Below are 27,980 nucleotides of genomic sequence, written 5' to 3'. Positions count from 1 at the left end.
TGATGGTCAAAACCTACAAGTTGAGAATCGCTGCTCTAAGCTGTCTGCGCATACGTTTCCTACGAGGTTTGACTGAAAAGAAAAGAACTTCCCTGAATGTTGATGCTATCACATGGGCTTCTGTTCTAGTCTGAATAAAAAGGCAAAAGCGAGAGAGCTAAGAGCAGCAGTGAACTCTGCTCTCAGCTGACTGGACACAAGGTGACAGCTCCCCCATGCTCCTGCTGCTACAGCTAGAGACAATCTACCATGCAGAATGTGAGGCAGAGGAAGTGCTTTCCCTTTTTGTATTGGCAAACTACTAGAAACCAAGTGGCTATCCCAGGTATTAATTCGATGTAACGTCACACTGAAAAATGTAACTATAATTATAGGCACTCCATATAAGGAATAAGTCATGCTAACAAACTGTTGCTTAGCAAGAAAAGTTCTAGAAAATGACATATACATTCTATCATCTCTATAAACGCCAACAAACAACTAAAACCAAATAACATTGTATTCAGGAATGTGTAACTACATATTTATGCTTATAAACGTATCTGTACATCTGAGAGATGAAGCTATCTTTTGAGAATTTTATACATGCATGTAACATGTATTGATCAAATTCCCTCCACTCCAATTCTTCCTGTATGACCCCTGCCACTTTTCACTCCCAATTTCATTTGCTCCCTTTTTTGGAAGCCCACTGAGTACAGATGGTGCTGTCTATATGTGCATGGATGTAGGGCCATCTACTAGAGCACAGCCAACCTTTCAGGAGCCACATCCATAAAGAAAAGATACCTTCCCTCCATCAAGAGCTATTAATTGTCATTGGATTGGGCTTCTGGAGGCCTGCTTCCATCCATGCTGTTATTTTGGCTGCTTGATCTTGTGGAGGTATTGCGCATGCTGTCACATCTGCCATGAGTGTGCCACCACCTTCTCCTGTCCAGCGAATCCTGCTTCTGCTCCATGTGCGCACTACTTCTGCCTTCTAAAAATCTTTCCAGTGAAACTATTTTTTAAAAACAAGTGAAGTTATACCAACCCAGACTCAAGGGAGTGGTTTTCTCCTGTGGGCATTAAGGACAGAGCCAGCAGGATTGGACAGATAGCACACAGGTTAGTTCTTATGGTAAGCTTACAGAAAATATATTATCTATTAACAAATGCATGCACAAATAAAATTAAAAGAAAACATGCAAGAATGAATGGTGGAGATGCTACAAACCCACAATTTTAATAGCTATTTAAAAAGAAAGAACAGGTTCAGTTACTAACTTGTGTGTAGTTTCAATGCTTGTTAAATGACTGAGTCAGGATTTGAACTCAAGGACCACAGTAGTCTCTTCCATTCCCTAAGCTGTTCTACTGATGAGACCCAAACATCTGTGCTACCTGGAAACTGTGATATAGGCACTACCCATGATAATGGACACAGAGGTTTTGAAATTCTCCAGCTCCACATTTACATTTTCAAACATGTCCAAACTGTGCCAGAGGTCAAATGGTTTACTATATAGAAGGCAACATTTGGAGGACATAAGAAGGTACTTCTGATCTCAGAAGTCAAGCAACAAACTCATTTGTTTTTAACACAAGGAGATAAAGTCAGTATTTGTATCTCTCTGCAGAAGTCAAAGGACAGGCTAAAACCAGAGACAGTTTAAAAGTCCTCCAGAGATACAAAAGGCAAGTGTCCTGCTTCAAACTCCATCAAATCCATGGAAAGTGAAACTGCCTGTTAGTTCTCCTTAGCTCAGGCCATCCATGGTCCTCTCCCTCTTCTTCAATATTTTAGTGACTTCAAAGGGCTTCAGCATCAAGTGGCTTAATATCAGGTCAGTGTTGGCACCAAATCAAAGGCAAGGACCAAAGCTTCTACTATCTTGTCAGAACAGCTCAAGAACACCCAACCTGATCTCTACTTCATAGCTGCCAAGCATGGAATATAATTAATCTTCTACTCTCTGGGAGACACATTTCTGGGGAAAAGGACTTTCTTCGGGTGGCCATTCCTTGTGATGCAGGCCTCCTGGGCTTGTTATCATCAAGATGTTCCTTAGCTCACCGTATAACCCCTGCTATGACCTAGCCAAGTCCCCCACTCTCTACAGCAATGACAGTCAACTGTCACATGTTCCCTTGAGGCCACAAGAATTGAGTGTGCTTGACTGTATCCTGGCATGATCAGACTCTGTTCACTTATTTCTGTATCTTTTACTCCTCACTCCAATTCACTATCTCCTCCCACACTATAGGGTTCCCAAATCCTTCATCAACACTGACACTTGGTACATTTAAACTCTGAGTAGATCCTGGCTCACCCAGCATAGAACCTGTACAATTTTTATCTGTATTAAACTGACACCAAACTTAGGCTAGAACCCAGCAGTTTTTATTTTCATAAACCTCCCTAAAAAATTTTGGGTGGATATTAGAAGTGTTCAATGTACACTTAGAGAAATAAAAGCTCCTACTCTCTGAATGGTAAATGTGGAAACTCTAGAGTACTGTCACAAAGAAATTGAAGGCAGCAGCGAGGAAAATGAATTCACTAGAACAGTGATGTGAATAGTGCTCAAAACAACCAAGAAGTCAAAATTACAGTAACAACAGTGAAAAACCACTGCTACATAGCATTGCTCCAACAAGCACTGTCTAGAGAACCTTCTAGATATTAACGAATTCCTGAGAAGTCCTTCAGATAGGCTTGAATTTTTCCCTTTTTATATACAGGGAAACTGAAAGAAAAGATTAATTGGGTAGCTGGCCCAAGGTTAGTCATAGAGACAGTAAGTAAACTAGGCAATTGGACTATGGATTGAATGTTCTTAACAATACCACCTCCATGAAGCTTTCTTTTGGTACATAAGAATACATCTAAACTGAATTTACAAAGGCCATACTGGTTTGGCATCTGCGATATAGTCTTTCCCTCCCCCAACCACAGGAACTAAGATATCCATTTCTATGGCAGGTGATCAGCACTGGAATCTAACTCCATGCCTCCCCAGATTCCAACATATTCACTTAGCAAATATGTATTGAGCATCTACTTTATAAGAACCATTTATCCTTGCCTCACCCCAAAAACAAATTTCTAATGACTCAAGGCCATTGCTATTGGTACCTCATTGGCTGCAAAACAGGTTAACTGGGCTTTCTGGCATCTCACAGAATGTGGCAGAATACTGGACATAATATGGGTATTTGTTGACAGATGTAAACCTATGTCAGAACAAGGACAACCTATAGACTGTCCTCCTAACTGCCACTGAGGGAAAGGATATAGCTATAAAAAATGATTGAAAAGGCTTAAAAAACAAGGACAACACATTCATTTCCAATCAATCAAATATTAGCTATTAAATATATCTTCCACTGAAAAAAACCTGCATAAAACATTGTTTGGATTGTTTTTTATACAGTTGGAACTATTGGTAGCTGGAGCTATAGCCTAAGTGCAGAGTATCTTTCTAGTATGCATGAGGCCATGGGATGAAGCCACAGTGCCATCTGAGGAAAATTCTGAAACCAAAAGAATGTTATGGCTTAGGGTTTTTAATAGAAGACAGAGTATGAGCAAACATTGTTCAGAGAGTCTAGGAGAAGCAACTTTCATGAAGCTGAGACCCCCCCCCCCCCAAAAAAAAAGAGCTATCCTTCACTATAGAGGTAAATTAAAACCACAAATCATCTCTTCATTTATAGTGGGAAGGCAAGCCCAGTCTCATATTTTAATGCTGAGTTAGGTCAGTAGGAGCAAACAAGCCTTTTCCATTAACACCTTCAAACCACAAGGTGCCATACTATCTGAATATACGCTACTTGGGTAATCCAAAAACCACAGAGTGACTGTATCATATGGCATGTCTCCAAACAGTAGCTGTCACATGACGAGCAAGAACAAAGACAAGTCCTCCCTAGAGAAACTCAACCCTCAAAAACTCTCCACAAATAAAGACCCTAAAGAAAAGAAGAAACATAGTAAAACAACAATGTTATTTAAGGACAAAACCTAAACACACAAGGAAAGAAGTCACTTCCCTCTCACAATAGACTTATATAATTCTTAATGGTTTTATCAATTAAGTATAATAACTGAAATAAAAACTCAATAGGTGAAATGCTCATTGGATACAACTTAATAAACTGGAACTAGACTAGAGAGCTGAAGAAATTATCTAAAATGGAGTATAGCAAGACAAAGAAGTGAAAAGTATGGAAAAAAAGGAATCAACAATGTTCCTCAAATATTGGTTCAGAGGAGAAAGGCAGTGCCTGAAATTATTACAGCCTAGACCAATCTGAAACCTTAAAAAAGAATGTGCACAGCGACTTATAGCTCTGTGGAACTATGAATATAGTTTGGTGGTCTGGTGTGTGCCACATCCTGAGTTTCATGGAGTTGGAGAAGGGAGTGAGACATGGTGAAGGAGAAACAGAAAAGAGAAAGCTCAACCAAGAATTTTTAAAAGTTAACATCAAAATATACTATAGTAAAACTACAGAACATCGAATACAGAAAATTTCTTTAAAGTGACCAAAAAGAAAAGATGATTTCAGTAAAAGTTGACACTGATCATTTTCAAAGCCAAGAGTATAAAAAACACAACATAGAAAAATTATGATTCCGGTTTAACAGGAAAATATGAACTTAGAAAAAGTAGAGCAATGAAAAAGACTTCACCCTGTCTGAAAAAAGCAAAACAAAACAAAAAAAAAGAAAGAATGAGAGTTCAAGAATGAAGGAATCTCTCTCTCTCTCTCTCTCTCTCTCTCTCTCTCTCTCTCTCTCTCTCTCTCTCTCACACACACACACACACACACACACACACACACACACACACACACCAGATATTAATCTATGACCAAAAAATTTAAAAAATGATACTTTAAGCACAAAGTAATGCCAGAAAGAAGGTCTGAGATGCAGTAGGAAATGCAAATATATTAGTTTTTCATGGCTAATAAAATTACTAGGATTGGGCTACATGAAAAAGAAAAACAAGGTTTAATTTTGCTAATAACTTTGGGGTGTAAGATTTGGCACCTTATGTAGTGGCACCCTTCTTGCTGGCAGAGTCACAAGGCACAGGTTTACCTGCAAGAGACAGGGTGAGGACAGGGGGTGTTCTTCTTATGAAGCAATCAAAATTCAACCATGGACGCCACACCAAAAATTGCTTACATTCCAAAGGTTCTACATCTACAATATCGCAGCCAGATAAAATTTCCGAGATCCCAATATATCATAACAAGGATTAAATTTCAGTATATAAAGCCTTGGGTTATGGAAGGAAGCTCTCCAAATCATATCTAAATCATAGTAATGAGGAAAAAGGGGGATAAATATGTGGGCTAATTAAATGACCACTGATTATATAAAGCAATACAATCCCTTTTTAAAAGAAATGCTAAAAGGAAAAGGAAATAAAGGCTAAAACAATACAGAATAAAGCTATTTGTCAAAGCAAAGATCTAAGTTGAGGGTGGCTACTTAGATATTATAAGGTCTACATGTAAATAAGTAAGATTAAATTCCTACCTGATATACACTGCTGAGGATATAGCCAAAAGATACAAAAACAAAGACAAAGACAATGACAAAACCCAACCAAACAAAAACTATCCTGAAAAGGTTTCCATAGTTACAGCTGCATCCTTTATAATAGCCTAATGTAAAAGTATTGAAGATAACCACAAACTGGTGAATGCAAATGCGTAGTATATTCACACGGGTGAACAGTATAGCCATATGACTGAATGGTATTAATAAGTGCGAAGGATGGACCTTGAGAACTGGATGCTGAGTGAAAGGAAGACAGAACAAAAGGGCAAAGGCTACGTAATCCCATCTGCGCACAGTGCACAGAACAGGCATCGCTACAGAGGCAGAGAATAGACTTGGTACTTAAGCTTGGGAGAGATGCTAGAGCACAGTGGAAACACTAGCTAAAGGAGATGGGTTTTTCTGGGGCTACTCCAAATGTTCTAAGTTGACTGTGGTTTGGTTGTAGAGATGTGAGTATACTAAAAAGCAGTGAACCTTTAAACTACGTCCATAGATTTCACTGTGAGTTTTATCTCAATAAAACCAATGACTAAGAAAGTGTTGTAAAGGACTGGCAAGATGATTCAGCAGGGAAAGGGGGTGAGGGCACTTGCCACCAAGTCTGATGACCTGACTTTAATGCCTCAGACCCACAGAGTGGGAGGAGAGCAATGAGTCACATAAGTTGCCCTCTGACCTCCACTTGCACATGTACATTGTACATGCTCATACACACCCCAAAAACATCAATTTAAAGACCATGAAATCAGGAGGGAAAAGACACAACTACAAAGAAAACAAACAGAAAAAAAAAAAAGAACTCAAACATGTAGTTCATAACCTAAACTAAAATGCCTGGTCTACAGAGTTTCAGGACAGCAGGGGTGATACAGAGAAACTGTCTCAAAAGACCAAAAAAGTTCTTTATTTGTATTTGTATATTGATAGAAACGTCTTTAAATACAAGTGCAGGTGTCCACAGAGGCCAGAAGAAGGCATCAGAAGCCCCAGAGCTGGAGCTACAGGTGGTTATGAGCACCTTAATGTAAACACAAGGTATTTATAACCATTGATCTATCTTTCCATCATACACACACACACATACACATATATACATATGCATATACATACAGGTACATATACATTTATATATACATACAGCTGTTAATACCCCCAGACAAACACTGCTGATGCTTTGGTCAAGGAAATAGTGAGCAATGGTGACCACAGAGGTTCCTAAATGATCCAAGTGATGAGTGATGCTTGAATGGTTAGCCCTGGGCAGAAGAGATGACTCAGTGGGTCAGAGCACTTACTGTGCAAGCATGAACACACAAGTTCAGATCCCAGTCATCAACATAAAAAACCTGGCAAGGCTGCCCATGCCTGTAACCCACATATTGGGAAACAGAAATAGGTTGAGCCCAGAAGTTCTATATCCAATCTAACTAAAAAAAACAAAGTTCTGGTTCAGTGGGAGAACCTATCCCAAAGAATAAGGTAGAAAGAAATATGTCTGGCTTCTATATATGTATGCACTGAGATACACACCCACACACATACACACACCCCATACACAACACACACACACACACACACACACACAGAGGGGGGGAGGGAGGGAAGGAGAGAGAGAGAGAGAGAGAGAGAGAGAGAGAGAGAGAGAGAGAGAGAGAGATAGAGAAACACCACCATTTTTTTTAAAGGCCAGTCTTAGATGTCATATCTGTCACCTATGTCACCCTCCTCCAATACCTAGAGAATATCACAAAGAAAGTCCAGGGACAGTATAAGAACTGGAGAACGATACGACATGATACAGAATGCTGTCTTCTGGGCATGACATGGCCACTGTAATCTCATGAGCATGCTCTGTTATGTGTGCTGGAATATGGAATTAGTATGGCTCTGGACCTGCCTAACTTGTTCATTAACAGAGCTCATATATTATGGTTTAGATAAAAACTGTGCTTCAAAAGCTCACTGAGTTGAAAGCTTGGTCTGCATCAGGTGGATTCAAATCAGAATGCTCTGATAAATTTGATAGATTCAGCTACTATGTGTTGATAGCAGATATGGCAAGGCTGGAACGTGAGGACTAGTTGGAAGAAAGGGTCAATGGGAGTATGTCCTAGAAAGAAAGACTTTGCTGCTAGTTTCTTTTCCTTTTTTTTTTTTCTTCCTCTGCTCTTTTGCCTTATAATCACCATGACCACCTCTGCTCTACCATGCCTCTCTGCCACAGTACCCTACCTTACCACAAGTTCAGAAAGGAATAGATACACCCGAGCACACACTGAAACCATGAGTCAAGCTAAACCTTTCCTCACTTTAAATTGTTTCTCTCAGGTATTTGTCAGGCCAACAAGAGTAACGTAACATAGTAAAGACTGTATTATCACCTAGGATCTCTTAGAATATATCGTGTTGTAACAAGACATCATCCCTCTGGTTAGCAGATAACATCTTAAATCAGTAGAGACTTACAACTCTTCCATTCTAAAACAAACTGTAACTGTACTGCTAATGGATTTTCTGAATGGCATCAGCCACAAAGGTTTGAGTCAAGGGTAGTGTGGGAACACAGCTTTAGTAAATGTGTGTTTGACCTGTTCTTCAAGGTTCTAGCCTTAAGCCCGGAAACAATAGAGGCTCAATCCCTTCTACCCAGCTATAAGTGATGTTTATCATAGTTACAGGGGACTTCTAGCCTAGTTCAGACATGGCTGGTACATACAGTGAATGTGAATGAGGCACAAATTGGAGTCACCCAATTGTTTCAATATGAAGTAGATGCCCTAACAATTTGACCTTCTTTCGAGTTACTCGTATCCTGACTACGCCTCCATGTGGAAGCCTGCATCCTTCACTCCAACATGCATATGCACACCTGACATATTACAGATCCCCAAATCCCTCTTCATGGAGTTCTATGTTCCTGAGGTTTGCTTTTACTGTAGATCTCAGGAAAATGAATATGGAGATCAGCAATTTGCACTTGGAAAAGACTCTGGGAAAACAAAAGGCCATGGGGAAGCTTCCTTCCCAGCCAAGTCAAAGTAACAGTTAAAATAAGTGTTGGGATTATGTGAAGAGCCAATAATAACAGATCTGGAGTAGAGCTAACAGTTGTGTCTTCTAATAAAAAAAGAGAGGAAAAAACGAAGAGTCATGTCTTCATCCTATTTTGAGACATTTCCTTTGGTAGCAGGAATAGGCATACTGCTCGGAAAGCTCCCATCCCCTCTGGTCAGCACTGTTCCTACAAGATCCTCCCAGAAGACAGCCGATAGCCAGGTCAAAAGCACAGAGTAACCAGGTGTCTAGCTGTTATATTCAATCTCCTCTTGCTCTCTGTCCAGTAATCAAAGAGGCCAGATCTAAGTTGCTGCCATCTTAGAAAATTAATCTCCTGGTCCAGATGTACATATTGAGCTTCTCTGAGGCCCCTGCATGCCATTTTAAGCCAGCATAATTTACAATTCCCAGAAATGTTTGAGAAGCAGCGTACACGCTTCTGGTGCCAAGCCTGGCCGGGTTTACAGATTTTCATTTAGCAGGTGTCTGTTGCTAAATCAGTAGCAGCTGCTAATTGCTTTTTCTCCCTCAGACCCTCAGACAGAATGCAACATCTGCTGTTCTCTCGCTTTGGGTTAAAATCAGATACCTTATCATTTCTCCTTTGGGCTTCATTTTTATTAAAAAGCTCTCAGCTGATGCCTGAGAGGCCATCAGTGCAACGGGGATTTCCAAGGACAATACAACAAACTGAATCTGCTTCACATCCAGAGATTCCAAGCCAGGGAGGACTGAAGGACAGCACTCCAGGCCCCCTGGTAGAGGGAACATGGAGCTTCACCCTGAGATCTCCCACCCCTTCAAATGCAATGATCTTTCCTACCCTAAATAGCTTCTGGTATTGTCAACCCCCATACCTATATGATCTTCTGTCCTCCGGAAAAAAGAGAAAAAATTTCAATATCTACATCATACTACCATTCTGAATAGGAACAACAGAGAGGCAGGAAACCACAAACAGCAGATAGAAATGATAAGGACCTTATTATTTCTAGATCTGCTTCCCAATTTAAACCGTTGCTCTCTGGTAGTTTTTTTTTTTTTTTTTTTTTTTTTTTTTTTTTTTTTTTTGTGGAGGGGTCACTTTGTAAAAATTTCTATTATCATTTTCAGAAAGTATCCATTTGATCTCCTCTATTTGACTGTTGATTATAAATCAAAAACATTCTCAAAGGTACCTTAATGAAAGTTCACGTATTTTATCTTACTAATAACATTGGGTAACATTTATTGAACATTTACTACTGTAAGGCTTGCAATATATACCTTATATTCTTTGCTTTACTGAACAATTAAGAACCATGAAATTCTCATCATTTTACAAAATGAAGCTAACTATGAGAAAGTTATTGGTGATAAAAAAGGAAGTCCAGAACAGCAGGCTGACTAAATTGAAAGCATATGTTAAGCTGAATAGACATTTGATGCTATTAAGAGATTATTATTACTATTAGAAGTATGATTGTGATATGCCAACATGGATGCATCCTTATACTTTAGAGATATTTGATAACATACTTTCATCTAAAATTACATGATTTAAAAAAACATTCAGTGTTAGATTTTTGTTTGAGGGAGAGTAAAGTATGTTACTGAAACAACACATGGGCCAAGAGTTGACAGTTGTTGAAATGAGGTGACAGATGCTCCTCTTCTCCTTTTACAGATACTTTAACTTTCCTACAATATAAATCTCCAAACATAAAGTAATAAGGAAATGTTAAATGTACATTATATGTAATAAAATGAAATATATATATATATGATTATGTGACAATAGAAAAAATAATTTATCTTTTTTTTTTGTTTGCTTGCACGCTGTTTTGTTTGTGAGGAACGGTCGTTCTATATAACCGTGGCAGTCTTAGAACTCACTCTGTGCACAGACTGGCTTCACACGCAGAGATCTGCCTGCCTCTGTCTCCCCAAGGCTAGAATTAAAAGCATGGGATACCACACCTGGTTGAAAGTGTTTAAATATTTGAGACATAAATATTCTTCCCACCAAGTTGATCATTACATACCACTAGTGCACATTATCAAATCACACTGTATCCCATACTAAGTTGAAAAATAGCATAGACAATATGACATAGAGACATCCATGGTTTTAACCTGTAGGGTAAACCTCTAGGGCTTCTTGGCTTCACACATTTCTCTACTTGAAACTTCTTTCCCAGTTCAGTTCCTTGGACCTCAACTCATCCAGACACAGTCTTTTCCATTGGTCCCTAGGACATGGAAGGGACTTCTCTCCTCTTCACCTTTCTAATGCCTTGGTTTGTATTCAAGTCACTTGGCTCTAAGTCCTAGATGTAAGGGACCTACACAGTACTCACGACAGGGGACATAGGACCAACACTTATCCAGAAGTGCTGATATAAGAGTAAGGATTTGCTGGCTATACATCACTTGAGATTTGAAGATATGTCTCCTAAGGTCTCATGAGTTCAAGGCTTAGTTACCAGACTATGACTGTATTGGGAGGTTGTGGAATCTTTAGGAGGTGAGCTGAAAGTAGTGGTTCTCAACATGTGGGTTGTGACCTCTTTGAGAGATTGAAAGATGCTTTCACAGGGGTTGCATATCAGACATCCTGCTTATCAGATATTTACATTATGATTCATAGCAGTAGCAAAATTACAGGTATGAAGCAGCAATAAAAATAATTTTATGGTTGGTGATCACCACAAAATGAAGATCTGTATTAATGGGGTGTAGCAATAGGAAGGTTGAGCACCACCAGCCTAAAGGAAGGAAGTTAGGTCATCAGGGGCCAGCATATGAAGAAAACTTTGGCATCACTTCCCTTCTTTTCCCTCCTCTTCATCTTCTTCACACACCCCCCTCTCTCTTCTCTCTCCCTCCTCTCCCCTGTCCCCCATTCCTAGTTGCCAGGCACTGAGCAAACTCTCCCACCTCCATACGCTGTCATCACCATGAGCTGCCCTGCCAGAGGCCTAAAAGCAAAAGGGCCAAACAACCAAGAAAACTCAAACTACTGAACTATTGAGCCAAGAGGAATGTCCCATTTTTATAAGATGGTTATCTCACGTATTTCATCTCTGCCACAGAAACCCAATACAGACTTCTAACACAGGGTGACAGTCCTTATATGAAGCCTCAAAGACTTGGTTTTGCTGACTCCTACCCTCCACTGTTTAGTTACCCGCTGCAAGCCAGAGAATGCCTTTCCTATGATATCATTTAAAAAGCACATCCCTACACTTCCAAAACTATAAGAATTTTGTTTGACCATCCTGTCTATTGTGGTTTCTATGGCAGCTTAAGCTGACTCATACATCTCCTTAAAACATGGTAGCCATATAACAATCATTTGTTGAAATCAACTGCATGCTAGTCCTGAGGTAACATTTTATTTCACCCTAATACTTCATAACAATATAGTATCACAATATTGCACAGATGCTTTTAGTTTGGACTAATCATTTACATATGCTTATATATCTCAGGGTTTTTTCATTATTTTATGTGCATTGGTGTTTTGCCTGCATATATGTGAGAAGGTGTCATATCTCCTAGAGCAGGAGTTACAGTTCTGAGGTGCCATGTGGTGCTAGGAATTGAACCTGGGTCCTCTGGCAAAACAGTCAGTGCTCTTAACCACTGAGCCATCTCTCCAGCCCCATACAATCTCAGTTTTTAAATCAAAATCTTGGTGTTCAGCCCAGGGTACCCTCAAGCTCATGGTTCTCCTGCCTCTGTCTTAAAATGCCAATATTACAGGTGTGCTGCATTGTACCATGCAGAATTCCACATGTTAATCTGAACAAAGCATATTCACAATCCTGGAATCATAATGCCTCCCTTTAGAAGAAATAACATTTTCACACCTATTCCAAACTCAGCATGACTAGCCTTCCCCATATTAAATTCATTCAACTCACTGGCAACATTTATTAAAGGAGGAATCTCTCAGTGTGATGTGGATATCTACAAACACTCCACACCTAAGTTACTCAATGGTCTGAAAGACAGAATGGGCTTCCTTTAAGATGAGGAATGATATAAGAGTATCTGCTTTTGCTATGTCCTAGTTTAACTCTGTTAGGAGATCTAGGCACAAGTGAACAAAGAAATAAGAAAATGTTTCCTGATTGGAAAGAAGTAGAACTATTTCTATCCTATTAAAGGTGAGAGGATTATGTCCAATTTTCTGAGGAACCGCCAGACTAATTTTCTAGAGTGGTTGTACCAGCTTACAACTCCACCAACAATGGAGAAGTGTTCCTCTTTCTCCACATCCTTGACAGCATCTGCTGTCATCTGAGTTTTTGATCTTAGCCATTCTGACTGGTGTGAGGTGGAATCTCAGGGTTGTTTTGATTTGCATTTCCCTGATGGCTAAGGATATTGAGCATTTTTTTCAGGTGCTTCTTGGCCATTTGATATTCTTCAGTTGATAATTCTTTGTTTAGCTCTGTACCACATTTTTATACGATTGTTTGATTCTCTGGAATCTAACTTCTTGAGTTCTTTGTATATATTGGATACTAGCCCTCTATCTGATGTATGATTAGCAAAGATCTTTCCCAATCTGTTGGTTGCTGGTTTGTCCTACTGACAATGTCCTTTGCCTTACAGAAGCTTTGTAGTTTTATGAGGTCTCATTTGTTGATTCTTGACCTTAGAGTAAGCCATTGTTGTTCTGTTCAGAAAAATTTCCCCTGTGCCTATGTGTTCTATGTATGCTCTTCCCCACTTTCTGTTCTATTAGTTTCAAGGTACCTAGTTTTATGTGGAGGTCTTTGGTCTACTTGGACTTGGGCTTTGTAAAGGGTGATAAGAATGGATCCATTTGCATTCTTCTACATGCTGACCTCCAGTTGAACCAGCACTATTGGTTGAAAATGCTCTCTTTTATCCACTGGATGGTTTTTGCTCCTTTGTCAAAGATCAAGTGACCATAGGTGTGTGGGTTGGACATAGTACTACCTGAGGACCCAGCTATACCACTCCTGGGCATATACACAAAAGATGCTTTGACATATAACAAAGACACATGCTCCACTATGTTCATAGCAGCCTTATTTATAATAGCCCGAAGCTGGAAAGAACCCAGATGTCCTTCAGTAGATGAATGGATACAGAAAATGTGGCACATTTACACAATGGAGTACTACTCAGCTATTAAAAACAATGACTTCATGAAATTCTTAGGCAAATGGATGGAACTAGAAAATATCATCTTGAGTGAGGTAATCCAGTTATAAAAGAACACATATGGTATGCACTTGCTGATAAATGAGCTCGGAATACCCAAGAAACAATCCACAGTCCACGTGAAGCTCAAGAAGTTGGAAGACCAAAGAGGGGATGCTTCTGTCCTTCTTAAAAGGGGAAACAAAACATTCACAGGAGGAAATACAGAGACAAAATTTGGAGCAGAGTCTGGAGGAAAAGTCATCCAGAGACTGTGGGGATCCATCCTATATACTGTACTGTCACCAAACCCAGACAATAATGTAAATGCCAAGAAGTGCATGCTGACAGGTTTCTGGTATAGCTACTCCTGAGAGTCTATGCCAGAGCCTGAGAAATACAAAGTTGGATGCTCTCAACCAACCATTGGACTGAGAATGGGGTCCCCAATGGAGGAGTTAGAGAAAGTACTGAAGAAGCTGAAGGGGTTTGCAACCCCACAGGAAGAACAACAATATCAATCAACCAGATCTCCCAGAGCTCCCAGAGACTAAACTGCCTACCAAAGAGTACACATGGAGGGACCCATGGCTCCAACTGCATATGTAGCAGAGGATGGCCTGATCTGGCATCAACAAGAGAAGTCCTTGTCCCTGTGAAGGCTCAATATGCTAGTGTAGGGAAATGCCAGGGCAGGGAAATGTGAGTGTGTGGGTAGATGGGGGAACACTCTCACAGAGGCAAGGGGAGGGAGAATGAGATAGAAGGATTTCAGAGGGAAAACTGGGAAAGGGGATAACATTTGAAATGTAAATAAAGAAAATATCCAATAAAAATGGTGAGAGAATACAAAAGCAGCATGAAAATTGAGCTGCATTTCTATAGAGTAGAGGTAAGTAATCTAAAATAAAGTCAAGGTGCCTGAGAAATGGCTGAGGGCTTAAGAGTGTTGGCTTCTCTTCCAGAAGTCATGAGTTCAATTCCCAGCAACCATATGGTGGCTCTCAAATATCTGTAATGGGATCTGATGCCCTCTTCTGATGTGTCTGAAGATAATGACAGTGTACACACATACATTAAATAAATAAATAAATAAACAAATTAATTAATTAAATAAAGTGGAGAATTCTATTTACATGTGAGGTGGTAGTGGTCCTCACCTCTAATCCTAGTACTTGGTAGACAGAAGAAAGTACATCTCTGAGTTCAGGGCGAGCCTGGTCTATAGAGTGAGTTACAGGATAGCCAGAGCTACACAGTGAAACCCTATCTCAAAAACAAACATAAACAAAATTCCATTTACAAAAAAATCTGGGCATGATAGACCATGTCTCAATCTCAGCACTCAGGAGACAAGGGCAGGCAGATCTCTGTGGCTTCAAGGCCAGTCTTGTCTATACAGCAAGTTCCAGGACAGCCAGGACTACATAGAGAAACTCTCTCTTGAAAAGCAAACAAAAAGAATAATGCTACAGTGATTGACAAGATAGATAACCAGGACAGAATAGAGGATTATGAAATAAGCCTAATATTTATTTCTGGCTGACTTTTGACATAGAAGGCAGTAATTTCAACAAATGGCACAAAGACAACAGGACGTCCACATATCTAACATTTACTTTAAACTGACAACTCACACCACATGTAAAAATGCACTTGAAAATTATCATATATGTAAATGTAAGCACTAACCGTATGAGGCTCTTAAATGTCCTCTCTTCATTATATTAGCCAAAAATATGTTTCACATGCCAGCTCAGAAAGTAAAAGCCTTCAAATCAAAGGTAGGGATATTGGGGTTTTTCAAAAAAAAATTTTAATGTGTACTTCAAAGGACAGCACAATCAAAAACCAGCAGTACCTTGAAATTAAGAAAAAAAAAATGTACAGCTCAAAAGACATAATAAAGACAGTGAAGAACATGTGCAGACACCAGGTGTGACAGTGAGCACCTGAGTGACGCGAAGAGGTGAGTTCACTGTCAGTCTACACTGGCATTCAATGCCAGACTACATGGCCATTTTAAGGCTACCCTAGGGATACATAACATCTTGTCTCAACAAGTTAAGAAACCAAACAATCACACAAGGCATAACCAAGAACGAGAGACAATATTTCTATTCGTATGTCTTCTATAGGTCTAATATGTAGAGAGAATTCTTAAAACTGATTAGTAAAAAAGAAAAAAAAACTCAAAAACTGGAAAGAAAATGCAAAATAACGCTCCTCCCAGGCTTAAAACTAGCTAATGAGTGCATGAGGAAGTATTCAACCAGTGAGCTTAGCAAGGAAAGCAAAAACACAATGGTATGTCACATCTCATCCTTAAGGCTCTAATGGGAAGGACAAGAACAATGCGAGAATGTGTACAAATGAAATGACTCCTTATTGGCGAAGATATGGATTGGTACGGTCATGTTATGGTGGAGGTTCCTCCCAGGCCTACACAGGCAGTTACATTATGATGCAGCAATCCAATGCCAATGTATATACCTGAGGAGATGTACATTCTTAAACAACTGTGCACAGCAATATCAGTCATACTAGCCAAAAAACCCAACACCAGTATGAAGCACTAACCCATGCTGCAGCATGAATGAACCTCAAAAATGTCGTCAATGAAAACACACCAAGGAAAAAAAAAACCCCAAAACATTAGAGGATTTAATATATACATGTCCAGGATAGGCAACCCCATAGGGACTGAAAGTTGGTTACTAAATGCCAGAGTCTGGAGATGGAGAACAGTGAACAGTATGAGGTACAGGACTTGGTTTGGGGGATGGATGATGAAAATACATCTGAAATTAAACAGTAGTGATGGCTGCTAACACTGAATATACTAAAAAACCACTTAGCAGGTACTCCAAAAGGATGCACTTATTATGTGATAGTTGTATTTCAATTAATTCCCTGTTCCAAAAATCTTACTCAATGAGAACAGGAAGCCAAGAAGTCCTCTCTGTGGTCCTCTTAACTCTCCAAAGTCCTTCCTTTCCAACCCACTGTTCTTTGCTTATCCCTAATACATATTTCTCCTCTATGCCGCATCTATGAGGTACAAAGAACAGGTATCACCAATCCTACTCGGTGAAATGAAATCTTCCAATGGCCCAAGTTGCAGTCAGGGACAATGTGGGACTAAAACCAACACAGATGCCCTGGCTGCTCGGTGGGCTGGTCAGCGGTCTTTTGTAGTCATTGGCATACTGCTTTGTTTTGTTTGTGAGACAGGATCTCACGGATCTCGGGCTGACTCTGAACACACAGTGCAGCTCCAGATGACCACAAACTTATGATCATCCCGAGCATCAGGTGTAAGGGCTTGTGTCACACTTTGCCATTGTGTCTGTGTTTATTTCTAGTGGTAAACTGGAGATCAAAAGCGGACCTTCATGTGTGCTAGGCAAGCATTTGTCCGACTGAGCCACAGTTGAGCTTCTCCACTGGGACATTTTGAAAGCAGCTTTGGGAATCTGAACTGTGCAGTCAAGGTTGATACCCAGCAATCTATTGACTGGAACAAAGAAAGTAACGTGGGAAATAATACTTTTATTCCACAAAGAAACATCTCTTAGCTAAGTGGGTAGTTAGTATATGGCTATTATCCCATCACTTGAGAGGTGTGTTAGAGATTTGGATTTTAAGATTATAGTGAGTTTGAGACCAACCTAGGATATGGAAGATGCCATGCTAACCCCCACCCTCCCCAAAAATCAACATTTAGAACAGTAGCTCAAGATGAAGAACAAAGATATTGGAGAGGATTGTGTTCTACAGAACCAAGGCAAGCTACCAAGAAGCTCAAAAGACAAGCAGGCTCACATGTGACTCTCATTGGGCTAGTCCCTGAATAGGCCTCTCAGCCTCTGGCATAGGTCTACTGACCTACCAAATAAGCCTGTCTATTTTGTTTTAGAGAGGGGAGGAGTGAGAAGGAGGAACTAAAGGAGAGAGTGAAAAAAAAAAAAAAAAACAAACATACATACAGACGGGAGTAAGCCTAATTTACCTTCAGGAGAGAAGAGAGTGGGGAAGGCTGGCCAGTTTCCTATCCAAACAAACTGCCCCTGAACCAAATACAAAAAAAAAAATAAAATAAAAAAGAACAAGATTCCCTGCCAGGGAATTTTAATCTCACTCAGCAAGGCTAATTCAGAAACAAAGCCCCCTTCATGATGCTGAGCAACTCCAGGAGCTGAGGCCAAAGCTCTGCAGAATAACATCAAAAATGGCACACTAACAGGAGCCCTCCTCAAACATTTTGAGATAATATTAGCAATAGTAACAGCCCCACCCCTTGGGGTACTTCTCCATTGCTTCTCGTGGTGTAGGCTCAGCTAAGTGTATGCCTCATATAATCGCTCAGAACAGCACAACTTACAGATAAGCTTGGGAGGACAGCGAGGCCACTGTCTTATGCAAGGTCATGGTTGCGTACAGCAGAACTGACTAGAAAGCCACAGACAGGCTGGCTCCAAAGAGAGCACTTGTGACCTGTTAATATCTACAGTGAGGAAAAGACCCTTCTAGAACATGCAGCAAACAATATTAGCAGTCATGACTGCCCCATAATTTTAGTTTAATTTGGGTATTTTTCTGCATTTTCCTTTTTTTCCTGCACTATACATATGTTACGCTTAGAGAAAAAAAAAAAGCATATATCCAAGCCAGGTTGTCCAAGCCTGTAATAGTTACTAAGAAGGCTAAAGCAAGAAGGTCCCAAATTCAAGCCTGCCTGGTCTTCTGAGTAAAATCTTATTAAAATAAAAAAGGAGACTAACAAACAAACAGGGAAACCAAGTTCTGGGATGTAGCTCACAGGTTCATTGCCTATTATAAATGTCTACCCTTGTCCAGAATAAATGAAGTTTAATGTCTAACACAGCCACATATATACTACACACACTCACGCACACACAAGAGTGCAAGACAATGGTCTCTTACTTTTTCTTGTTTTTAATCTGTGGGGGAAACCAGCAATACATCGGTGGTGACTTTTATGTTTCACTGTATTGCATGCATTTTCTGTAACCAAACTTTGTCTTTCATTATATTGACAGAAATAAACAGGCTTTTTAAGTGGCTGAAAAAAGAACCTTACCAACTTTCTTTTATCAAATCCCAGATCCCAGGACACAAGAAAGAAACCTCTGGACTTTCTCTCAATATGATGGAAGATTTGTTGATGGATTCTTTTTATCCTTTGCTGTTTAAGTTTTTTCTTGATTGTTTGAAAATTTTAGAGGTGAATACGTTCATATCTACCTCCAATTTCCCCTCCAATCTCCCCTAAGCATCTACCAACATGTTACCTTCCAATGTCATGAGGTGGTTTTGTTTTTCTTTTTGAATTGGAATTTAAACCTAGGGCCTCCCACATGTTATCCAAGCAGTTTACCTCTGAATCAACCCTCTTCTTAATTTTTATCTTGAAACAAGGTCTCCCTAAACCGCTCAGACTAGCCTTGGTCTCAGAATCTAAGCCAACAGACCTTAAACATGTGACTCTCCTACCTCAGCCTCATACAGCCCTGTATTCCCAGGCTCAGAACAGTCAATCATTCATTCGTATTCGTGGGATCTATGAAGTGCTAAGCCTAAGGTCCTGCAAGGATTAGGCAGAAAACGGGAGACACTGTCCACCCTCACTGAGAATACTCACAATGTTTGCTCAAACCCAATCAGCAAACAGCTAATGGGAAAGAATTATGTGTGTGCCTAATGAGATGACTGACTGCCTGGTTTCAGGTTAAAGGAAACGTACACTGGAAAATGGTGTATAGTAAAATCTCAACTGGGCAGGAAAAACTTAATTTCAAATAACCTAGGAAACCAAATAGAAACTATGAAAATCTTTATATCTGCAGGGTATGAACAAGAATGTGTTGAAAAACACAGAATTTACTCTTGGGGTCAAAGTACTGATCGAGTAAAACAATTTCCCTTTTTGATGGTCTCTGACTGGCTTTTTAATAAGCATTATTATACTTGTAACACAAATATCAGGACAGTTCCTCAAATTTGCTTAAACTTGGGAGTTCCAGCCCCTTTTCAGCAGACCCCCCGTCTCAGACACATTGCATTCATCTAATTCAATCTACATCGTCCTTTGTAGAAAGTGATGTCACAATTTTGCCTCAGTCAATGCTTTAGGATTTTAAGATCTCTTTTGAAATCAAGCTTTTGATATTTTAAGTACCCTCGAGAGACCAAAAGGATATTCTGTCCCCCAGCTCAAATCTAAAAATCCGAAATATAACTTTTAAAAACAGCTCAATTTTGTCAGTCACATAAATAACTCTTCTAGGTCAATTAGCACATTTCAATGTGCCAATTAGCAGAGTGGGATTCTCAAGCCAATCTGCATTGATGGCAGTGAAGCTGTCCTAGCAACCCACATGGGGACAAGGTATGCCAGCAGAAAAGCTGCATCCCAAGAACACAGAGAAAATGTTTCAGGAATGGTAGGGAGCAGTCCTAACTAGACAGAAACACTACTCTGCAATTCTTTTGAGTCTGAGATTGGGGAGAACTTCAAAAGAACCACCAGAAGAGCAGACGAAATGGGAAATGGGGGAAGAGGTGTGGAGAAAAGGAAACAAATCTAATAGATCAAGAACGATGCACAATAATGGGAAATTTTGATAATGAGATGATCATACACTGGAGGCTTTGGGCCTTAGAGAAAAAGGAGCTGGATGAAAGGGATCATTATCATAATCTGAGAAGAAGACAGAAGTCTGCAACTACAGACACAAGTGAGGCTAGTGTCTTCTACTGGGCAAAAGAGTGTCAAGCTTGTTTCCTAAGGTCCAGTCTCTGCAGCTCAGAACAGCTTGCACTAAGAAGAAACTATCATGGGCCTTAAAGGACAAAAAGGAGAACAGGCAGAGAGGGCTGAGGGTGCGGCATGAGCTCAGTGTCCGGCTTTAGAACGGGACTTCTCACTCCTACCAGGGTATGGAGCCAGGGTAGGTGGACCTTGGTAGGTGAGACCACAAAGCTTTCAAAGCCATCTGCGTGGGCCCAGAATCAGGCCATAGATTTAGCCAGGCTTGGAAATGTAGGGATCTCCCCATTGTTTTCCACTGTAGGAATTCTTCAGAGGGATGGCATACTGTGGACCTTAGTTTGGAGTGGGCCAACTACCCCGATAGCCTATACACTTTGAAGCCTGGTGGCCAGGCAGGAGCTGAAGTGGAGAGCAACTCAGATGGGGACTCCCCTGAGTCCTGTACTGTCTGTCTACCCCAGAGGAGGAGAGGGTGAAGACAAATCCTGAGGAATCCCAAGACATAAAAGCCCTACAGAAAGAACTAGAGCAGTTTGCCAAGATGCTAAAGCACAAGAGGGTCATCTTGGGGTACATCCAAGCTGACGGAGGGCTCACCCTAGGTGCTGTCTTTGGAAAGGTAACCAAATGATCATCTGCTACTTTGAGGCCCTCCTGTAGCTCAGTTACAATAGTAAGTGTCAGCTGTGGTCCCTGCTGGAACTGAGGGTGGAGAAAGTCAATAATGAGATCATTCAGAAGAGGTACAAAGTAGAGATCCTAATGTAGGCCCATGGAAGAAATCAGAGGAGAGCCAAGAACCACATTTTAAATGTAGTGTTCAAAGTACCCTGCAGCAGATCAGCATCATCCACGGCAGCTTGAAGTAGAGAAGGTTGTAGCCTAATGTGATTCTGTAATTGCTAGAAGAGCAAACAAACAAACTACTCCCAATTAGAGGGGTCTGAGATTTCAGGGTCTCTTTTCCCAGGGAGGCTTCTATCCTTTGCCCTGCCTTCAGGGCCCAGTTTTAGTGCTCCAAGCTATGAGGACACCCACTTCACCTTGCTCTACTCTTTGGTACCTTTTCAGTGGGAAAAAGCCTCTCCCTTTGTTCCTCTCACTACTCTGGTCTCTCCCATACATTCAATCTGGGGCATTAGCCAATGCCCAGGGATGAGGGGGGAACAAAGAGAAGAGGGGAGATGGGAGATAAAAAGAACCCAAAGGCTATACCGCCAGAGTTTGGGAATTATACTTTTCATTTACTGATGAGGAAGAGAAAGCACAAAAGGTGAGGGACAGGGGGCGTTGGGGGAGGTAGTTGGAGGAAAGATGAAGTTCAGTAATGTTACTGATCATAAGCCAATCACTCATCATATTGTTCTTAAGTAAAGGACACTAGGAAGGAAGGAAGGAAAGGAGGGAGGATGGGATGGAAAGAGAGAAGGAGGGAAGGAGAGAAAGCAGAGGGAAGGGAAGAAAGAAGAAAATCTCCCTATCAGAAGATAGAATCAAATTACACAGGTTTTGAGAGCCTGACTAATGGAACCAGTGGTCCCTTGAGGTGCTTCCTCTGTTTAAGTAGCAAAAGGACATGCTACTACAAACTGCTTCATCTTAAGCTACATCCTAGCCATAAAGAGCACTTACTTATAACTTGGTCCATTGGAATAGAGGTCCTTCTTTTAGGCTGTCAGCTTTGAAGACAAAGAAACCCACTGAACTGAAGATAGAGCTTTCTAGCTGGTCTGCAAATCGGCCGGAGGGCAGAAGAGTTCACATGAAAATTCACTGATGACCCCAAATCCTTTAGCTGACTGTAGCAAGTGACTCCCTCCAACTCCCTCTCACCCTGTCTTTATGTATGCAAGTGTATATATGTCATAGGATGGGTGCACCACTAATTAGTTCTTTTTCTTGCTTCCTCATCATTGCTAATGAGGAGAAAAAGATTAAGAAGATAAAGGGCCAAGAAGGAAAGGCAAAAGAGATGTCAAAGCTGCTTTGCCTGCCTAATTGGATCATCAGGTTTAATCACCAAGTACCAGACTTCCTGTGTCTCATTTGAAGTCAATCTGAACTCAACCAACTGACCTAAAGGCCAAAGTTGCTCAAGAGGAGCCTCACCTACATGGAAGAGCCAGAGCAATACTGATTGCAAAGACAAGTGCAAAAGGAGATATGAGCTCTGTTCAGCTTTATTTTAGAAAAGGGGGCATAAAAATTTACTAAGGTGGCTGGAATCACTTCTTAAAAGAACCCATGAAAGATGTGTCAGCGACAGGTAAAGTAATACATATTCTTGATAAGCATTTGTTTAGAACACACTGTGTCTTGTTGTGACAGATCTATGGCATGACAGGGCGGGGGGAATCGATCGGGGGCGGGGGGGAACAAAGAGAAATGGAGGAAGAAGAGGAAAAAGGGGGAAAGAGTGGTGGGAAAAAAACCAGGGAGATTAAAAAAATAAAATGGTGTCAGGGAAGAAACAATGTTATCTGTATAAGACAGCACAGGTCTCCTGGACCCCACCAGGCCCTCTGCAATCTCCCTTTATATGTCAAAGATCTAATCCCTAGAATGTAAGTATATTTGGAGACAGAGATGTAAAGAAGAGATTCAAGTGAAAGTAGGCGATGAGAATGCCCTGGGACCAAAATGTGATAGATATCTTCATAAACAGCTGACCACACTAAAAAAAAAAAAAAAAAGTCAGAACAATAAACCTATGATGGCTGCTGTCTTCAAGCCAAAGAAAGCTCCCTAAAGAAGCCAGTCCTGCTGGCATCTTGACCTTGGAGGTGACAACTGAACTTAGCCTCAAGAGCTGTAAAGATTAACTAAATCCACTCAGGCAAAAACAGTTAGAGCAGCTCCTGGCACAAAGACACGCACTCAAGCAGTGGCAGCTGAGGTTGTAGTTACTGATAACAGGCTTAGGAAAACATCAGGAGACGCTGAGACACACTCAACTGCTATTTACAATATGTCTCAATAAGGACCTCACCAACAGCTTCCTAAATGCCCTCAGGTGTGTGACCAAGCCTCTTGGTGCTTTCCTTCTCCTATTGTTATCTTCTGCCAAGAGCTCAAGATGCTTCAAGGAAAACAGTTCCTGGGGTTCCCTGGGGACAGAACTGCAAGTGGCAGAAGCTGGTTAGCCAGAGCTTTGAGCTGACCGCCTTCAAACTCAGAATGGCTGGCACTATTAGTTTAGGGAATCATTTTCTGAGGGGCCCTGCTGTACAGGTCCTGGTAGCTGAGAGACCTGAGGAAAATTAAGACAGTTGGCTCTCTGTCACCCTGCTTCTTTTGGAGCTTGAATAAGGTGAGGAAAGTGATGGGACAAGAGAGCAGGGAGTCCTTTGCTAAGCCTTAGCTGTTCTTACCACAGACAGAGAACAACCCCAGTTCCATATTCCTGAGCCACGGCCAGTAAAGGAGCAAAGGGGCACAACATCAACTTTTATTTTTTTAAAGTACAAATTTAGTCTATTCGTTTGGGTTATCCATGCCATTCTAAGATACAGGATGCCCTCTGCTCTGAAGACCAAGAGAAGGATGTCTTATGGTTGTTTAGCGCTATGGAAAGAATCCAGGGTCTCGTATACCAGAGGGGAATGTTCTCCCATTGAGCTATACTTGGAAGCCCAAGACATGAGTTCTGGTTCTAGAATTTAGCAGGTGATGTCAGGTAAAGTCTACTGGGGGGCACAGAACTGAGGACAATGGGGCCTGTGATGTAAACTGTGCACACCCGTCTCACCTCACAGGGGAACACTGACCAGAATGAATGCCACCTATTAAATCAGAAACAGCACTGCCTGCCGCCTCTCATGCCACACAAGTCCAAATGGTTCCCAGAGACAGTATTTGGGAGCTCCTTGGAGGAAAGGGTCTAGGTCATCTAAACTGGCATCTAGGTAGATTCAGATACAATAATTCTGTGGTGAGGCCTGACCCTAACATTTCTAACAAGCAATACCCAGTTGATGCTTAAGTTCAGGCCACACTTTAACTTACACACTGAGAGTAATGAACTGAATTGTGATTGCCTAGCATATGGGTTCTCTGGGAACAGTCTGAGAAGCAGTTGGTTTGCTACTATCCTGCCAATCAGTTGCTCTAGGGGGTGGGACCCAGTGTTTTCTATTTGCCTGTTTGTTTCCCAGTGCCAGGAATGGGAACCAGAATCTTGAATATGCTAGACATATATTCTAGTACTGAGCTAAAACCACAGCCCAGCTGGCTAATCATCTGATGAGTCCAGAGCATAGTGAAAAGGTTCCAAAATCATTGCTTCAGGTGAACTTTTCACTTTTAATTTCTACCACTATATTATGTAAATCTAGAATAGCACAGCTTACACTTTTGAGAAATGTCTGTGAAGAGAAGATGATTACATTCTTCAGAAGGGGCAGTGTGGTGTCAATTTAGGAGTGAGATGCCCAGAATCTAGTCTAAACTGCCACTTACAATTCAGGTGACAACCGGAATGTCAGTTACTTCTGTGAAATAAGAGGGGCTGTGATAATTAATTGTTCTATCTACCTCTCCCTCCCTCCCTCCCTCTCTCTCTCTCTCTCTCTCTCTCTCTCTCTCTCTCTCTCTCTCTCTCTCTCTCTCTCTCTCTCTCTCACACACACACACACACACACACACACACACAAAGGCTCTGTAAGCTACAAAATTATATCCAAAATAGAAGTTTTTACTTTAAGAGTTAATCTCTAATGTTCATCTAGAAGACAAATTTAAGTCACAAATGCATAAAACCATACTACCTATCTTTATAGACAATTTTCCCTAGACTTTCAATAAATGGCTCATTAATTTCCCAGAAGCCCCACATGTAAGAGTCTAGACAATTTACTTTGCCTCCAGCCTTGTAGCTCCTGCTTCTCCTGAAGGTGGAGGAAGTGGCTGCTCTGCCCTGTGAATTTAGGTGGATGTAGGAGAAAAATGCTTGCTCAAGAGGTTCCCCTAGCATGTTATTATACATCACTGTGGCCCTTAAAACATCTAGAAGTCTCAGCCTAAGGGTGTGTGGTCCTAGATCAATTTCATTCCATCAAATCTCTCCAACTTCTATATAAAGTTTTGGTTTTTCATGTCCTGTTTTTTCTAAACCCTGGCTGTAGCTGAAGTATACAAACTATTCCTTCAAGCTTCTATTAACTCCAGACATGACTGTGCCAAATGGCAGCATGAATTAGGAGAAACGCTGGATAGAAAAGGCGGATTCATAGCCCGATTTAGATGTTGCACTGTTAAAAGACACTACTTACCAGCCTGGTATTTACCACGGGAAACAACAATGCCAGAAGAGCTCCATTCAACATGTGCATCTGTAACCTGAAAGAGAAAGATCAACAGGTCACGACGGAGAAGAAAATGTTTGAGGTTGAGCTAGGGCCATGTGAGAGAAGTAACCCTCTGTGGAAAACAGCCCAAGAGCTCACCCACATGCAAAGTAAATGAAAATAAGTTTATGTTTATTACCTGGAACACATCCCCAAACACTTCCTGAACACACTTTTGGTTACAGCAGTTCATTGTATACCGAGCTCTGTGCTTCCTCAACATTTAAGTCAGCCCCAACCAAAGACTCAAACTGCTGCAGCATTTGAAACCAGGAAGTGCAACACCTAAGTGCTCGCCTTTACTACTGAAGCCTGCTTCTTAGAATAATGGCTACTTGTTTACAGAGGCATGGTCATTGTTTCCGCCAAAGACCTGGACAGATCAGGCTAGTACAAGCTTGGGGGCTGTCTGGAAGGATCTGTACTCTCAACGTGGCATCTAGGAGGCAAGCTTCCGGGAACACCTGTGAGGAACTATCTAGAGTAAGGTGAATTTGAGAACAACTGTGACGGACTGTCAAAGTTGGGTTTAGCTGTGGTGGAAAGACCCACTGTGGCTGTGAGCAGGACCAATCCCTAAGCCCAGGATCCTGGCCTGTGTAAAACAGAGATGCAAATGTATTAACTTCCTGCTCCTTGCTTTTTTGGCTATGGATGTAAGATGACCACTTCCCTTGGGGACCGGCAGCCTTGACTTCCCTACACTAAGGGACTAGACCATAAAATTGTGAGCCAAATAACTCTTTGTCCCTTAAGTTCCTCTTCTCCGTGTATTCAAGCACAGCAAAGGAGGTAGGTAGCCAGATCTGCAGTGTGATTCAGACTGTTTTCTTCGTCTCTCAGCAATGCCTTTATTGATGTTCAAGGTAGGGTGAGCAAACGAGGAAACCCTCAGACTTTCTCTGATTTAGTTTATGTACACATTCTGCTAGCTGAACAGCTAAGCAATGCTAGGAACCTTAGCTTGGTGGTAGAACACTTGATTACCCTACACAATGCCCTGGGTTCCACCGGTAACACTACAGAAGAGACAGAAAGGGAGGGAAGACAAGACGAGCATCAAGTAATGATAGTGTTGCCCAGTTCCAATACCAGGCTTATTAAAATGTACACTACACATCCTTCCCAAGTCAAGAACAATTAACCCAGGAACAAACACTTCTTGTGAGGACTCTGAGGAGGAATTAAGCAGCTTTCTTCACCATTCCGAGCACATGGTTCTTACTTGAGAGAGAGGCAAAGAATGACTTTGTTCCTGCCGAAGAAAAGCTAATTTGCTGGGTCATGAACAACCGTCCCTAAACTGTTCCTCTCAGACACCCAACAGCAAAGGCATTAGTCAAATACAAGATACGGCTAAGTAATATGCCCGATGACTTGAATCTCTATGTCTTTTTCTCCCTATCTCTCTCTCTCTCTCACACACACACACACACACACACACACACACACACACACACACACATTCTAGGACAACAGAATATCTTAAAAAAAAATCCTACTAGGTGTGTCCAACTTCGGCCTGTAGGGTAATGTGCACTGTAAAACTAGGAATGTAGAATAAAAACTCATAAGCTGAATACATAACAGTGGTGGTTTTGCTGTTGTTTCTTTAATGCAGCTGTGTGGTATTCAAAGGAGAACCCTGTAGATGCCAACACTGTGTTACAGCATCAAATGTTTAAATAGCTGCACCTAGACTTTTGGCTCCTCTCATAGAGCTCACAAAAGTGGCCCAGCAACTAAGTTCAAGTACAGACCACGGGACTGCACAGAAGCCCTGAGACTGTTTTTCAGCCGTTTAAATCTATTTCTTCCTGCTATTCTTTGTCATCAAGGCCTCAATGATGGTGACAATGTGTACCCAATACATTTCAGGAAAGGATGAAATGAACTGCTTAATTCTGATAACAAATTTCTACATAGGCACTGTGACTTTTCCATCATTTTGAAAAGTAAGGTGACCTGGTCAGTGACAAGACTCATACCCAGTCCTGACATCAGACTCCAAACTCCCATCATTCTTGCTGCATTTTTCAATGCTTCCCTCTCT

The 27,980-nt window shown here is 41.0% G+C and overlaps 1 protein-coding gene across 2 annotated transcripts in view; it reads right to left on the bottom strand.

Annotated features, from left to right (window-relative positions):
- The window catches only part of TMEM164 (transmembrane protein 164), a gene marked incomplete at both ends in the record, with an annotated part of 137,820 nt that overhangs the window by 33,806 nt on the left and 76,034 nt on the right, over positions 1–27,980 (bottom strand). Inside the window, one exon of one of the 2 annotated variants that reach the window (XM_080910491.1) lies at positions 25,853–25,919. The exons of the other annotated variant lie outside the window; for it this stretch is intronic. Within the exon in view, the coding sequence (XP_080766617.1) occupies positions 25,853–25,919 (67 nt within the window). The remainder of the gene's footprint in view (positions 1–25,852; positions 25,920–27,980) is intronic. 2 annotated transcript variants of the gene reach the window in all.

This window comes from Micromys minutus (assembly GCF_963924665.1).
Source record: "Micromys minutus genome assembly, chromosome: X".
NCBI lineage: Eukaryota > Metazoa > Chordata > Mammalia > Rodentia > Muridae > Micromys > Micromys minutus.
Note: the sequence above shows the minus strand (reverse complement) of the source record. Positions and strands in the feature narration are given on the sequence as shown.